Source organism: Papio anubis, chromosome 1 (assembly GCF_008728515.1).
Source record: "Papio anubis isolate 15944 chromosome 1, Panubis1.0, whole genome shotgun sequence".
Taxonomy (NCBI): Eukaryota; Metazoa; Chordata; class Mammalia; order Primates; family Cercopithecidae; genus Papio; species Papio anubis.
The window spans coordinates 186,517,133-186,532,097 of record NC_044976.1 but is presented as its reverse complement, the minus strand read 5'-3'; the positions used below and the strand labels follow the sequence as shown (position 1 = coordinate 186,532,097).

The 14,965-nt window shown below is 45.9% G+C and overlaps 1 protein-coding gene across 8 annotated transcripts in view; it reads right to left on the bottom strand.

Moving 5' to 3' along the window:
* The window catches only part of TNR (tenascin R), a 418,193-nt gene that overhangs the window by 50,976 nt on the left and 352,252 nt on the right, over positions 1 to 14,965 (bottom strand). For all 8 annotated transcript variants that reach the window (XM_031658364.1, XM_021930321.2, XM_031658387.1 and 5 more), the window contains 2 exons: positions 11,837 to 12,106; positions 5,507 to 5,692 (listed from right to left, as the gene is read on the bottom strand). In XM_031658364.1, coding sequence (XP_031514224.1) covers positions 5,507 to 5,692; positions 11,837 to 12,106 — 456 coding nt within the window. The remainder of the gene's footprint in view (positions 1 to 5,506; positions 5,693 to 11,836; positions 12,107 to 14,965) is intronic.

Below are 14,965 nucleotides of genomic sequence, written 5' to 3'. Positions count from 1 at the left end.
GGAATAGGCCCTGTATGTCCCAACTCCGTGAGGAAGAGGTACGTGGAAGCCTTTGTCCTTTCTTTCCTCCACTTCTACTTGGGTCTCTGCAGCCCACTCTCCACCTTCCCGCCCCTGGAAGGTGACACCATGTTTGGAGGGTGCCTTACCAAAGTGACCACTTGGGGTCACTGTGACTTCGCCCAAAGGAGGCTGAGCACTGTCTGGCCCAGGCCCCCAGGCCCTGTGCCTGGTCCTTTCCTCCTCAGAAGAGCTGCAGGGTGTTGAAGGTCTGGTGCTGGGTTTGGTGCTTGTGCACTGGCCCATCAGGGAGTGCAGACAGGGCGAGGTGGACATCGAGTGTCGTGGTCAGTGCTGACTCGCCAGCTGGACTCCCTCTGGAGTCTCAGATTTCTTCTCCTGCAGACAAGCACATGGCCTGCCAGTGTACCCTGAGGAGCCCACCTTCTCACCACTAGACCCCCATTTGGGCCAGAAACCTTGAAGGCAGCAACTCCCAAAGCATGATCAGGACGTGCTTACAGGTGTCAGCCTAGTGTGTGTGAGTGTGTGTAAGTGTGGGGATATATGAACTTGTAGTGTGTATGTGTGAGTACATGAGCATGTGTGGTGTGTATGACTATGTGAGTGTGTGCATGTGTGTATGTGCGTGTGAGTATGTGCTTAAGTGTAAGTGTGAGAGTGTGTAGGTGTGTTTGTGTGTACATGTGTGCATGTGGTGCGTGTGAGTGCATCATGTGTGACTGGCTGTAAGTCTCTGTTTTCTTGCATTCCTATGTTGTATCACATCTGTAGAAACTGTCAAGCTTCTGGATTTCCTAGGCCCTGTTGGCAATTTTTCAGCTTGTCAACTGGAGATCGAGATAGTCCTGGTCCAGGGAGAGGCAGCAGGTTGGCAAGTGCCACCATGAGGCCCACAGGCAGGTGCCCTGTGGAGTGGGTGAGGGGTGCGATGAACAGGCCTTGGATGGTTGTGAGAGCATGATGCTCCTGTGACCACATGGGCCTGGCTCCTTTTGCCTTATTTCCTGGTCATGAGAATCCTCAAGGATCCTAGGCTTCTGTTCATGAGGGAAGACCAGGTGAGAGAGTGTGGATGGCTGAGGGCAAGTCCCCTCCCCTACTGCTAAAACACAACCACATGCCTTTTTGATGACAGATTAGAGCAGTCACCTTGTACACAAAGGCCAGAGTAGTGTTTATAATTTGTGTTAGTCCCAGGCAGGGAAGTTGATGTTTTTGGCTAAATTGCAGTCAGCAACCAAAAATCTTCTCCCTCCCCTCTCTCTCTCTTTCCCTCCCTCTCTCTACTTGGAGTTTTCTAAATTCTTTCTTTTTTTTTTTTTTTTTTTGTTGTTGCTGCCCAGAAAGCAGAGTGGTATTGCACCCTGTTACATGGTGCCAGGTTCTAATCTGGCTGGTAAGGTGTGTAACACTCAAGCACCCCTTTGGGACTATAGGTATGGTGCACAGGCCAAACAGACACCATACAGGCTAAGTGACTGAGCCTAAAACAGACTTATTAAGGACACAGAAGCCACCAGAGCAGAGAGAAAAAGTCATTGCAGACATTGAGTCTGTTGTTCAGAAGCAAATTCATATCCCAGAAGGAATTCTCTGGACGTTGCCTACAGAGAGTAATGGGGGGCGGGGGAATGTTTTGAATTTTGGGCCCCAGCCTGGACTCTGTGTGGCAGGGGGCAACATTTGTAAAGAGGGAGGTCGAGAGGGGGTGCTTGCTGCCAGCCAGCCCTGGGAATGCCTCAGAGACCAGGAGAGTCAGGAAGGGCCTGGATTCCACAGCAAAGAGGAAAATGGTGGACTCAGAGCAAGGGCTCCTGCAGGGAATGGCAAATACAGGTGCCACAGAGCTTTAAGGGTTGAGAGTCAATAGCGAGAGTAAAGGGGGCCTGACGTTGTGTCTGGAAAAGGCCAGGCAGCCATGGCTTCAGGTCTGAGCTTTGTGGGGTTTAATACCAATAAAAAATCACATGGGTATTGAGTGCTTGCTGTGTGCCAGGCTCCATCTTAAGTACTTGAATAGGGATATATGTATGCTTTCGTTTAATCCTCACAACAACCCAATGAGGTAGATAGGATGTCTTTCAGGTGAGAAAACTGAAGTGCAGGAAATTTAAGAAATTTGTTCAAGGATGCACACTTCATGAAGCTGGTCTCACCCCTGAGTGGGGTGACTTCCAAAGCTGTGCTCTAAGTGAGTTTCATGGATTTCCTTGAAGCAGGGGTCCTAAAATGCAGGCTTTGGGTTGGTAGTTCTCGGGAGAAGAGGCCTCCAACGTCTCTGGGGGTGATGCCCGGGCTGCTGGTGGCTGCACCACGCTGTGGGAGGCAAGGTTCTAAACCACTAGGCCACCTGGACTAAAGGAGGACATCCTAAACCATCCAGTAGCTCACAGACCTCCTCATCTCTTTCTTCTTCACCACTGCCATCCACTTACTGAGTAGTTTGTTTTCAGAAGCACTACCTTAAGCTCGTTAAATGTATTGCCTCATGAACGCCTCATGATGGCACTGTGGGGTCGGTGGTATCAGTCCCCTTTAACAGATGAAGAAACAGAGGGTGAGAAAGATTCAATCAACTGTCCCAAATCACACAGTAAGTGGCAAGCCTGGGTACAGAGTCAAAAGTCCAGGCTCTTAGCATATTGCACAGAGCACAGCAATCAAATCAAACTGAGTCTGAACACAGGTGTTGGAGGCTGAAAAACTTAACTTTTTAGGCTCCAAGTTGAAGAGTGAGGGAGAAAGCACAATGTTTTAGAGCCAAAGTCAAACTTCTCCCTTTTGTCCCTTTCTCTTTTTCATGGCTCTCCCTTCTCTTCCCCCAGATGCCTCAGCAGGAGAACCAACAATCCTTGCAACTAGCATCTCAGCAAGTACAGATACACTTGATTTCCTTATGTGCCAATAATCTCTTCTTAAATTATGTTAAGCTATTTGCCTTTATAAATCTCCCCAGCAGTGAGCTCCCTGAGATAATTATGTGTAATATATAAATGTAATGTAATATATATATTTGAAATGTTTTAAGTCTGACTGTAACAAAAAATCAACCTATTTAAGCCCCATACTCAATAATAATTTTCCCATCCCTTCTAGGTCTGTGGCATTTAAATTTGGACTGTCCCTTACATTTTACTTCTTTAGTGGAAGCAGCCATGGAAGGGTAACCTTCTGACTGGTACTCAGAAGGAGTGGGTTTGAATCACAGCTGTGCCCCTTGCTAGCTTTGTGAACTTGGGCAAGTTTTCAAACTCCATGAGCCTCAGTTTCCTCATCTGTAAAATGGGAATGCTAACCATACCCACCACATGAGGTGGTTGTGAAGATTAAAGAAGTTACAACTATATGAGGGTACCTGGAATAAGACAGATGATCTGTGAGTGTTGAATCTTCTTTTTTCCCAGTAGAGGGAAATAAGAACTAGGACGTGTCTGGGTTTTCTGTCTCTCTCACGATTTCATGGCGCATCCTCCATCTGAACAGTTAGCCATTGATTTTATATAACTGCTAATTACCAAATTAGCCTGCGGCTCTAGGCAGGGATGGGCTGCACTTAGAATCAGTTTCCTCTTGTATCATTTCAGTTTTTGTGTTTTTTTGGGGGGATTTAGCTTAATTTTTGTGACTGTTTCTAGCTCTCTGCGAGGCCCTATGCCAGCTGGTCTATCCTTTCTCTGCCTAATTCACCCCTGTTAATCTGCTTGGTCAGCATATCTTCCGATCTCCTTGCTGTGCCTTTAGGAGTGCGTCCGTCTGGAAAAGGCATTTATTATATTTACTTTAACTAGCTGTATTTGGCAAGGCGGTCTGGGATTTCGACTTGGGAGGAAAACTGCTTTGATTATACTGCCCTTGTTTACTGTAAGCGCTCTTTGCTGTGTATCCCTTGTCTACCAAGACAGCAAATACTTTTGTAGGAATCCAAGACACAAACTAAACAGAATCTCTGCCTGTGAGCACACTGGCAGCTCCTGGTCCGCGACTGTTCTGCACAGCATCTCCTTCGTCTGAAAACCACGCCCCCATTTCCAGTCTTCTACCCTTTGGTGAGTTTGGGAAGGGAGGTTTTCTTGGATGGGTGAGCCAGAGGCCCCAGGAGTGGTGTTGACTGGGTCTCACACTCCCAGGGGACAGGGAACGCTTCCCAGCCAGGTATCATTGTGACCAAGGACACTGCCTTAGTCCATGCCATCATCATTTCCCTTTGACTCTGGCAACAGCCTCCTAACCAGTCTTCCTGCCTCTGACCTTGCCCTTCTCTGTACAATCCAGTCATTACATCACCTTACTTAAAATCCCTCAATGACTCTCCATTGCCCTTAAGAATAAACCCAAACTTTTCACAGGGTGCATATGGCATGACTCGGCTCTCATTTTATCAGTGAACTCTTGAAATCCATGCCCAAGTCATAGTGAACTTTTGCAGTTTCATTCATTCATTCAGGAAATGCTGAACTCTGAGATTCAATGATGAGCAAAACCAAATATGGTGCAATGTTCACAGAGATTTAGGTTTAGGGTGGAGACTGATAGTCAAACAATCATGCCACACATGTAAAATGATAACCTGAGGAGTGCTAGGAGGTGAGTGGAAACTGGCAAGATGAGGCTGCTGGACAGAATGAACTGACCTCTTCCAGGAACCAAACAGGCTCCCTGAAGTGGGAAGTAACCTGGGAGTGGAAAGGGAAGTCTGCATCGGCTAGATGAAGAGGTTCCTATCAGACAGAGGGAACAGCATTTGCCAGCCCTGTAGCAGGAGGGAAAATGTATTTGAGAAATGGAAAGAAACAGACTTATGAGCCTGGAGCCCAGAAAACACCAGCGTATGTGGGTGGGAGGTGAGTCTGGAGAGGGCAGGGGAAAACCAGGCAGGGCCTGGTGTCCACACTAAGGGTCTGGGCTTATCCTAAGAGCAGTGGGAAGTCCCCGGAATATCTGCATAGTGCAATGGCATAATCAAAAATGTACTTTGAAAAAGTTACTGGAAGGCCAGGTGCGGTAGCTCACACCTGTAATCCCAGCACTTTGGGAAGCCGAGGTGGGTGGATCACCTGAGGTCAGGAGTTTGTGACCAGCTTGACCAACATGGAGAAACCCCATCTCTACTAAAAATACAAAATTAGCCGGCCGTGGTGGCAGATGCCTGTAATCCCAGGTACTTGGGAGGCTGAAGCAGGAGAATTGCTTGAACTCGAGAGGCAGAGGTTGCAGTGAGCTGAGATCGTGCCATTGCACTCCAGCCTGGGTGACGGAGAGACTCCGTCTCAAAAAAAAAAAAAAAAAAAAAAAAGAGAGATGTTAGTAGCTTAGAACAGGTGATGGCAGTACAATGGACAGTACTAGACATATGTGCTAGGCACTTAGGAGATGAGATCAGTAGGAATTGGCCATGGGTTTGTAAGGTGTGTGGGTTGGGGAGAGAACTGTGAGGGTGTAGACTCAGCAACCAGCATAACCCTAAGAGATAGGTCTTACTCACCTGTCAGGGTGGTCCTGGTGGTTGGACCAATGCCCTTGGGGACCAGTACCTCATGATATTGCTCACCCGCCAGGGTGCTGTATACAACCTTGTACTCCTGAACTTCGGCCTCACTGTTATCCCACTCGAGGTCAAGGCTGGTTGCTGTGCGAGAACCAACTCGCAAGTTCTTGGGGGCATCAATCTCTACAAATAGACAGACATCACCAACATCACACATGATAATGTAATGTACATTTGTGGGGCATCTTGAACTCTGAAAATATTGGTGGTGACAGCCCACACCCCCTGACCCTCTGGCTCACATTTGAGTGAACAATGTGGCTACCGTTAGCTTTTTGGTCTGCCATGACAAATTCCTTGGGCAGGTTAGATACTTGGGAGCTGGAGATCAATACACTTTATGCTTCCCCCATTTCCGTTCAAGAGTTCCAGTGGCGTTCTAGAAACCAGCCAACATCATAAGCTTAAAAACAAAACAAGGGAAACCCCAGTAGGAGAAAATCAGAGCCAGCTCCCAAGTGATGGAGATGGAATAGAACAATATCAAATTTGACTGCTAAACAAAAAGACTGTTGATTTCAAGATTTTGAAGTGTAAGGTGCCTTCCTCTGTGTTTACCTGAATAAACACAGCTATAAAGGTAAGACATATATGGACGATGTGATGTAGCAGAAATAATACAGGCTTTGGAGTCAGACTTCAGTTTGATCCCCAGCTCTGACATCTTTGGTAATGGAACCATGAGCAAGTCTTTTAACCCTGCTTGGCCTTGATGGCCACCTCTGTAAAAGGGACAAATAATACCAACATTTCAGGTGGTTGCATGGATTAGGCAATCCATGGATAGTACACAGCATGATGCCCTGTACAAAAATAGGTGCCCAAGGCCTGAGCTGGCTTCCTGTTGCCTCTGAAGCTTTTCCCGAGTTCCATCAACCCCAATGCTTGTTCTCTGGGGTTGCCACAAAAAGACCACGGGGACACTGCTTTTTTTCTCCCAGGACTGGCTATCTCTTCTAGCTTCTTTGGGCAGAAACAGCATAAACAAATTGCAGTGCAATAATGTGCTGCCCAGAACAACTGTCACTTAAAACATTTAAAATAGTTCTTGCCTTTGACACTTGAATTGAACTTTGGAGTGAACTAGCCATTCGTTCTGGGAAAACCTCGAGTGGACTGTTTTAATTTGCAAATGCAAGGCAAGTTTCCACCAATTGTTCTTGTGGAAGACTGAAATGCTGTGAATCAATCTGAGCGCAGAGGCTTCGGAGTGAGAAGTGTTCTGTTTAGCGATGTAAATTGGGTGAATCTTTTAGCAGATTTATGTCTCTGCAGCTTGTTTTCCTGAGAAATGTTTCCTCACTCACTGTACTTTAGCTTGCCAGATACTATGTATTCTTGATGTGTTATGTGTGCGATTTCTCTAGCAGTTGGATGGAGAGAGGAGCTTGGATAGATAGGCATGTGGAGGAACACCTGCCGCTGCATTGTATGCCCCTAAATTTCATGCAGGAAGAGAGGCTGGGCAAAAGGACTGGACTGGGCTTGGGGTGTGCAGCTCAAACTGAACTGGAGCAAAATTAATTTAGGGTTAGGGTTAAGGTTGAGACTTCTACCTAGTGCTCTTCACAACTAAAAACCCAAGCCTTGGAAATGTTAGACTATGCTTTGGGGTTTTCTTTTTCTTTCTTTTCTTTTCTTTCTTTTTTTTTGTATTTTTGATCATAGAGGTTGTGGCCTGTGGATTAAGGGGCAGTGTTGTCTCTGAAGGGACCAGACACCTCCAATGTCAATGATCCTGAAAGAAGTCAATCCTGAGAATGAGGTCTGGAAAGACGGTTGTTAGAACTAGGATGAGGTGAAATTGTTTGCTCCCTCTGGCCTTGAAGTCTGACCTCTAGGAGAGAGGGACCACTGAGGGCACCCCTGTAGGTGGCAGCTGAGCTGTTCTCTGCAACATCAGTCAGTCAAGAGCAAGGCAAAGCCAGATGCCTAGTGGAGGTCGTGTGGAGAGACTTGAGACTATGGAATAGACATATCTAGTCTCTAAAACATAAATTAGATTAAGTAATTCCCTTGCTTAAAACTTTTCTGTTGCTTCCTGTTACAAACTCCTAATTGTGGCTGGCAGGGCTCTGTGTGATCTAGGCCTGCCTGCTTCTCAGATACCACCATGTACGACTTCTATGCTTATTCGTTGTGCTCCAGCTATATTGCTTTTTTTCTACTCTTGAAACTCATCAAGCTTATTCCTACCTCAGGACCTTTGAACTGGCTTCTGCCTTTACCTGGAATGTTCTCCAGATCCTTACATGGCTTAGGTCATCTAGGTCTTAGTTAAAATGTCACCTTCTCAGAGAAGCCTTTTCAAACTAATCGATCCAACATGGTCATGCCTCTGTATTGTTCATTTCACTTTTCATCATAGTATTCATAATCAAAATAATTTTGGGTGTTTATTTTCTTCTGCCTTGTCCAGTTTCTCCACTGGAATGTAATTCATGTGAACCAGGATCTTGTCTATCTGTTTATTCTGTAGCCTCAGTGCCTAGAATAGTTCTTGGTACCTGGTAGGTGTTCGATAAACATACATCAAGTTTTAGAAAAGTCCTGTTAAGTATTTCAGCTGTGGGGCATTGAGAATGCTTGGGGTGAGAAGGTGCAGAAAAAAGGATAGCTTTGAGTGAGGGTGCTGGCCTTGTATGAGCAGGAAGCCCTACTCTGCTCTTTGCAGCCAGATTCTTGGCTGAGGTGCAAGTGCCATCCAGCTTGAAATTGTGAAAGAACTTCCTGAAGAGTCCTAGAGTGGCATCACTGCCAAGCAGGTAGGGGCTTGAACTGTTGGGACTTGGATGTTCCTATTAGTTTCCTAGGACTGCCATAACAAGGCACCACCAACTGGGTATCTTAAATAATAGAAATTATTGTCTCTCCAGGCATTGTGGCTCACACCTATAATCCTAGCACGTTAGGAGGCCAAGGCGGGCAGATCATGAGGTCAGGAGATCGAGACCATCCTGGCTAACATGGTGAAACACCTTCTCTACTAAACATCCAAAAAATTAGCTGGGCGTGGTGGCAGGTGCCTGTAGTCCTAGCTACTTGGGAGGCTGAGGCAGGAGAATCGCTTGAACCTGGGAGGCGGAGTTGCACTGAGCTAAGATCATGCCACTGCACTCCAGACTGGGCGACAGAGTGAGACTCCATCTCAAAAAAAAAAAAAAAAAAATTATTGTCTCACAGACTCAAGATCAAGGTGTCAGTAGGGCTGCTTCCTTCTGAGGGCTGTGAGTGAGAATCTGTTGCATGCCTCTCCTAGCTACTAGTGATTTGCTGGTGATCTTTGGCGTTTCTTGGCTTGTGGAAGAATCAAGAATCATTCTGATCTCAGCCTTCATCTTCACCATGGTATTCTTCTTGTGGGCATATCTGTCTCTGGGCCCAAATTTCCCCTTTCTATAAGGACGTAGTCATATTGGATTAGGGCCCACTCTAATGACCTCATTTTAACTTGATTATCTGCAAAAACCCAATATACAAATAAGGTCACATTCACAGGTATGGGGATCAGGACTTCAACGTCTTTTTGTGGAACACAATTCAACCTATAATAGCAATAAAGAGAAATCTGGGGTATTCAGGTCAAAACAGCAGCCTCTGGTTGACCAGATGCCCTGGTGCCTGTGCTTGGAACCTTGAGGGATCTGCTTAAAGAGAAGGCCTCCAGAGGAGAGAAATGGTGCCAGGAGTTCCCTCCTGAGGGCAACTGAAACCAGAGCTGCTGAGGGCAGGGAGGGGTTTTGGAGATTGGCCTCTGGGTTTTCTGCGCTGGCTTCTCTCCAATCACAGGCTGTGGTGTGCTTTGTTCAGGGTTCTTTCCTCTTTCAGAACAGCTCTAAGACCCAAGCAAATATCCTACTCACCATGTAGGAAGCAAATCTCTGCTTTAATTGCCTGTGCAATTAGTGCACTCCTAGTGTCGGAGCCATCACCTGGAAAAGCACTTTGGTTAATTTGAATTTAAGCGGAGCTCTGAAATGACTGAGGGCCTCATCGCGAGGGTCTGGGTACCCTCTCGTCATTTAACTGGCACCTGCCAACCCAGGCCTGGAGAGTCTGTCTGCAATGCTGTTTGCATCTCCTCATCCCTTCTTTCCCCTCACCCTCCTCCAGGAGAGGGGAGCATATTTGAGGTGTAGGCTGAGGCTGTATTGAGAAGTCAGCCGCCTGACAGCTGCCAATCCACCAGGCAACCGGAAACAGAAAACCATGTAGCAATGAACTGAAACTCAGGGGGAGCTCCTAGGAGGCAGAATGTAATTGTCTTGATCGGAATTTTCCTGGGCCACCAGCCAATCCTGCTTCCATCTTGTCGACCTGAACATCAAGACTTTGTTTTTCATCACGCTTCTTAAGAGCTCTCCTCTCCTTTTTTGCCGCTTCAAACTCCTTATCAGAGCAGAGCACAAAGAAACCACTTTTCAAACAAAACTATCCTGAAATTAAGAAAAGGATGCAGGACTCGTTGTCCACAGACAATACCACCCGCCTGAGCAAGTGGTATTGTGGAGGTGGGAAATGAGAAGCTGACCTAGAATTAACCAAGAAGGGACATGAACGTCTTTGGTTAAGTGAGGAAACAGAAGGGAAGAGAAATGGGCAGAATTTAGTTCATTGTTTCAAGGTGCACATTTGGTCATTTGGGATCCCAAGATATGTTCAGTAAAAATCCCACTGGGCACCCCCTGGGTGAGAGGGTGGCATCTAGCCCAGGAACTAGAGAGAAAACCTAAAAGAGTATTTTTCAGAATCAAACCTTGCCTTCTCCATTTTGTCAGTGTCTGCATTTGCTCCTTTTTAACGGGAAAGCTCTTCCCTGCCCTTGATGTTTCCTAGGCTCTTGTCTCTCTTTTGCTGGAGAAAATGAGCTTACCTAAATGGTGAGTTTTGCAGCAGGACCTGGGCATTGCCCTTCTGTTCCCCTCTCTTGTGGGACAGGCTGTTTCAAGTGTTCAGGCCTCTACTTGTTCCTCCATGCTGTAAGTCCTAACCTGGGTAGTCTCCCAACTTCTGCCATATGGAGAGACTTGCCCAGGTCCACAGTGGCCATCTAGTTTGCAAACCCATCTGGCCATGACGCTAAGTTACATGCTGCAATCTAGGGAACAAAATTGGTGTCCATCTGTTTCACTTTTTGCCTATTTATCAATTGATTTTAAACCCAGTGGAGCACAGGGGTGTTATTTATTTATTGAATCTTCTTGAAAACCGTGGACTCATTCCATTCTGTGGCAGGCTCTTATGCCACAATCTAAGGTAGAATTCTTGAATTAGTGATTCTTCAACTTTACCCCACCCGAAGATGCTGGTCTTAGATCTTACAGATGTTATCAGTTTTCTTTGATCCCTGGGTTAACTTGGAGTTGGCAGAGATATTATTTGACACGTGACCATCCCAAGGCAAAGAGGGTGAGACTGAGAATCCAGAAGAGAGACACAATCACTATTCTGATCACAGGCCCTTATTTACCTAATGAGGGTGCCAGGAAGCCCATCCTTTGGATGGTGCCTGTCCTACTAGCCCACTAGCTGGCCAGACTGATGGGCACTGAGAAAGTCAGGGAGCAAGTCACCCTGAGGTCTGGCCTTTCCCAACTGTTGGCAAAGCTCTAAGAGTCCCAGTGGCCTTGAGAATGTGGGGGTGGGTGGTCACCATAGCAAGGCAGGTTTTACATGGGCTTTATTAACCTCCTATCTGTGGGAATCAGCCTCATATGAGCCTTACTGCCATTACTTACAGGGTGAATCACAGAATTGGTCAGAAGGTCTGCTTAGAGTTGTACAGGTTGGGCTTGGCATAATGCCAATGCACACCATCATGGTGGTGTAGTCATTGTAGGTTTATAGAATTTTTATGATAATTTCCAGCAAATGGTAAGAATGTATCTTGAGAAAGAGACACCTTTCCTGAATTCTCACAAAATTGCCATTTGGACTAGCAATACGGATGCTTGCATGTGTTCAAGACAAACTTGTCATTTTACAAATGGGAAACCTGAGGCCCATAGTGGAGAAGGATTTATATCAATCACAGATGTAGCTGCCAGTAGAGGTAGGATGAGAAGCTAGTTTTCCTCTCCTAGTGAGGGTGTGCTGCTTTTTCTCTATGCTGGACATCTCTCACTTCCTTCTCGCAGTGTCTGTAACAAGGCTGATGCTCTGACACACCTCGCCTCATTCCTAATACCCCTCTTGCTGTGATGATACCACTGGCTGGTTCCACCCCTCTTTCCCTCCTTGTGCCTCTCTCCCCCACCGCAGCCTTACCTGTTGTGAACTGAGTGGTGGCAGAATCACTCTCGTTGGTCCCTCGGACAGCACTGACTGACACCTCGTAGCAGGAGCCAGGCCGCAGGGCCTGCACTGAGTATTGGCTCAGGGGAGGCTGCAGCCGGAAGGTGGTCCTCCCGCCTTCCCCGCCCACCAGGCCATATTTCAAGAGAATGAAATCGACTTTGGCTCGAGGGGGGATCCACTCCACAAAAGCCACGGTGTCAGAGACATCTCGAACCAGGATCTGCGTGGGGCCGTCAATGACTGAATGAGAAGGATCAAATAGAACAAAAAGTTTGAGTGAGAAATAAACCTTGGGCGTCAGCTCTCTCTTTTCCTCCTCATGGAAGTCTGGTCAGTCAGAGAGAGGATGAGTATTATTATTGCATTTCACAGATGAGGAAAATGAGACACAGTAAGATGAAGTGTCTTTCCTGAGGACATGCAGTTTGCCTTGGTTCCCCTGAATTTTGGTCTAATTGTTCTTTTACCAGGCTGTAGTTTTCAGGTGATGGCACTTCCCAGTCTGAGCAGGGGAAGGGCACTTGCTGACTTGAAAGAGTCGGCCCTGTTTCTTTCTGGAGGTCGTGGGACAGAGAATTGAGAACTGGGTTTCTGGCACATTTCTGCCACTCAGCTCTCACCTTCTTTGAGCCCTGAGGAAAGACCTAGGAAATGACCAGACTGCCTAAACATCCAAGACTTCCAGCTTGGTTGCCAAAGAGGTTATAATGAGTATTCAAAAGATATCCCTGTTCAGCCACTCTACCAGCCCAGTCAACACAGTTGCTAAGACCATTTAAAAACCAACAGACACTTGCATTTGAGGAAATGAACATGCCTTCTGGGTAAACTTGCTCCTCTGGATAAAAGGATAAAAAGGACCCCAGCTTTGGAATAGCCTCTTATGGGTCATTTTTCTCCATCTGTTCTGGCATATTTTTACACCAGAAGGGCATTACAGTCACCGCTTCCAGGTTCTCCAGTGTATGTGCCTCATAAGCCCTGGCCTCTGGCACTGTGCAGGTCAGGGCAACACCTGGAAAGCTGGTGGATTTCCTGCAGGGCCCACCACCTGTGACTCCAGCACCCACTTGAGGTTCTGTTCATACTGAGTTAGATAATGGGGAGGTGAGGGAATGTAGAAGGAGAAAGAAAAAGAAACAGCCAAGTGAGGAGAATAGGAAACGGTCTTCTCAACTTCTCGTGGGATGTCTGCATGGCCAACATGCTCTTGCCTCCATGTTTTCATTTATTATTGCGGCTACACCCTTCTGGCTGGAGCCGATTATTAACGTTAATATTCTTTAAGGATTTGGAACTAAAACCAGAACTCTGGTTCTCTAATTAGCCTGTGTTGGACCATGCAGAGCCAGAGCTGGTGTGGCCATTTTCTACCATTCTGATACTGATATAGAAACCATTTGATCTGGAGAAAAGGGGAAAGAGCGAGAAAAGGAGAGAGTGAGAGGGAAACCAGTGGCCATGCAGAGTTTCTAGAAAGATATATGGAATAATTTGATTCCTGTTGTTCCATTTTCTGGTGCAAGTCTTTTGTGAGGCCCAGATGCATTTCTGGCCCTGGGATTCCCATGAGACACTCTATGTCCTTCCAGTAAATTCTCTATTCTGCTTCAGCTGGTTTAAGTAAGTCTCTCTTCCTTGTTACTGGCGAGCCTTGACTAAGACTTGTTTCTATCCAGTCCACTCTGGCCCACCTCCTACTCTGTCTCCAAAATGAAGTTTCTCCCTCAGGACTGTCTTAGACTGACCTTAAGCCTCTCAGTTTTTCAAGGTTGAGCCTTTCCCTTGGGTACTCCTCCCTTTTTCTGGGTCTTAGCCTAGTCCTGTTCTGTCTTAAGCTGCTTAGGACTCTTGGTCCAGCACCAGCTAAAATGAAAATCACCAGACCACTTGGGTGCCACCTGGTTTGGAGTTAAAATGAACTCCTGGTTTTCATATTTGAGGTAGTAATGTGATTTAACAGAATATATCCAGCTTCTTTTCAGCATGTTGCACTTGGTGGTTTTAGATAACTTAGGCCTTTTACATTTAATTTAACTTAATTATGAAATGGGGGAAGTGGCCTCCTAGGTGCTGTGTAAGCATGATATCTGAAGCATAGTAGATACTCAGTAAATGTGTGTCGAGTAAATGAAATAAATGGAAAATCTTCTTTATCCATGAGAAAGAAGGGGAAGCATTTCAATAAACTGTAGCTTTTTGGAAAAAAAAAAAAGGTGTCAGGGAAATGCAACTGACCACAAAAGGCTTTTGTCCTTCAACTCTTTAAATCCAGAAAACCCTAATCATAATGGATTGAACATATTAAAATGTGATTATGTAGCACAAAGGGCTTTAGCTGTGGGAGGTCTTGTAATTTGCATTCACAAAATGGCCTGCCTAGAAGAAGGCAGCCTGAGTGCCTGATGAGGACACAGAGCTTCACAGTAGGGGGTTGGTGTAGGTCAGCTCTTAGCAGAAGGAAATAATTAAACAATCATTTCCTAAAAACAGCACACAGGACTGGGAGCCAACCGTCTTTTTCGTAGCCACTCTTGGATTCTGCCCTTTGGTTGGCCACTTGGTAGCAATGTTCCATTTCAGTCAAGGAGGTATCAACTTGCTTTCAGCTTTGGTCCTAATGTCTAAACAAACACAACCCCTGCTCAAAAAGTAAACTGGAATAAATGTTTTTCCATTTCTTCATGATTCTGTAGATGATGCCAAAATATTAAGGACATTTTTTCTTAAATGAAAATAATTCTGCCTAGCTGTACCACAAATTTCTAGATCTGGAATTTTAATTTTAATCTTAAGGAACTGCCAAACCAAAAAATACTGCAAATGTTATAAGAATGTGATTTGACTATAAGACTAAGGCAAGGCTGGACTACCTTCTCTATGTTCTCTCAATATTCTAGGAGAAAAACATTCCTCAAGTGCAATGTTTTCTATCCTCTTATGAACCATCTTCTCCTTTTAGCCTTTTGTCTTTTACTAATACTTTCTTAATATCAAATCACAGGAATAATTTGGACACCTTGAAACATTTCATATCAGAAGAGGAGAAGCTGCACCTGCTATTGTTGGGCTCATCCCAGGACACCCCAAAGTTTGGCA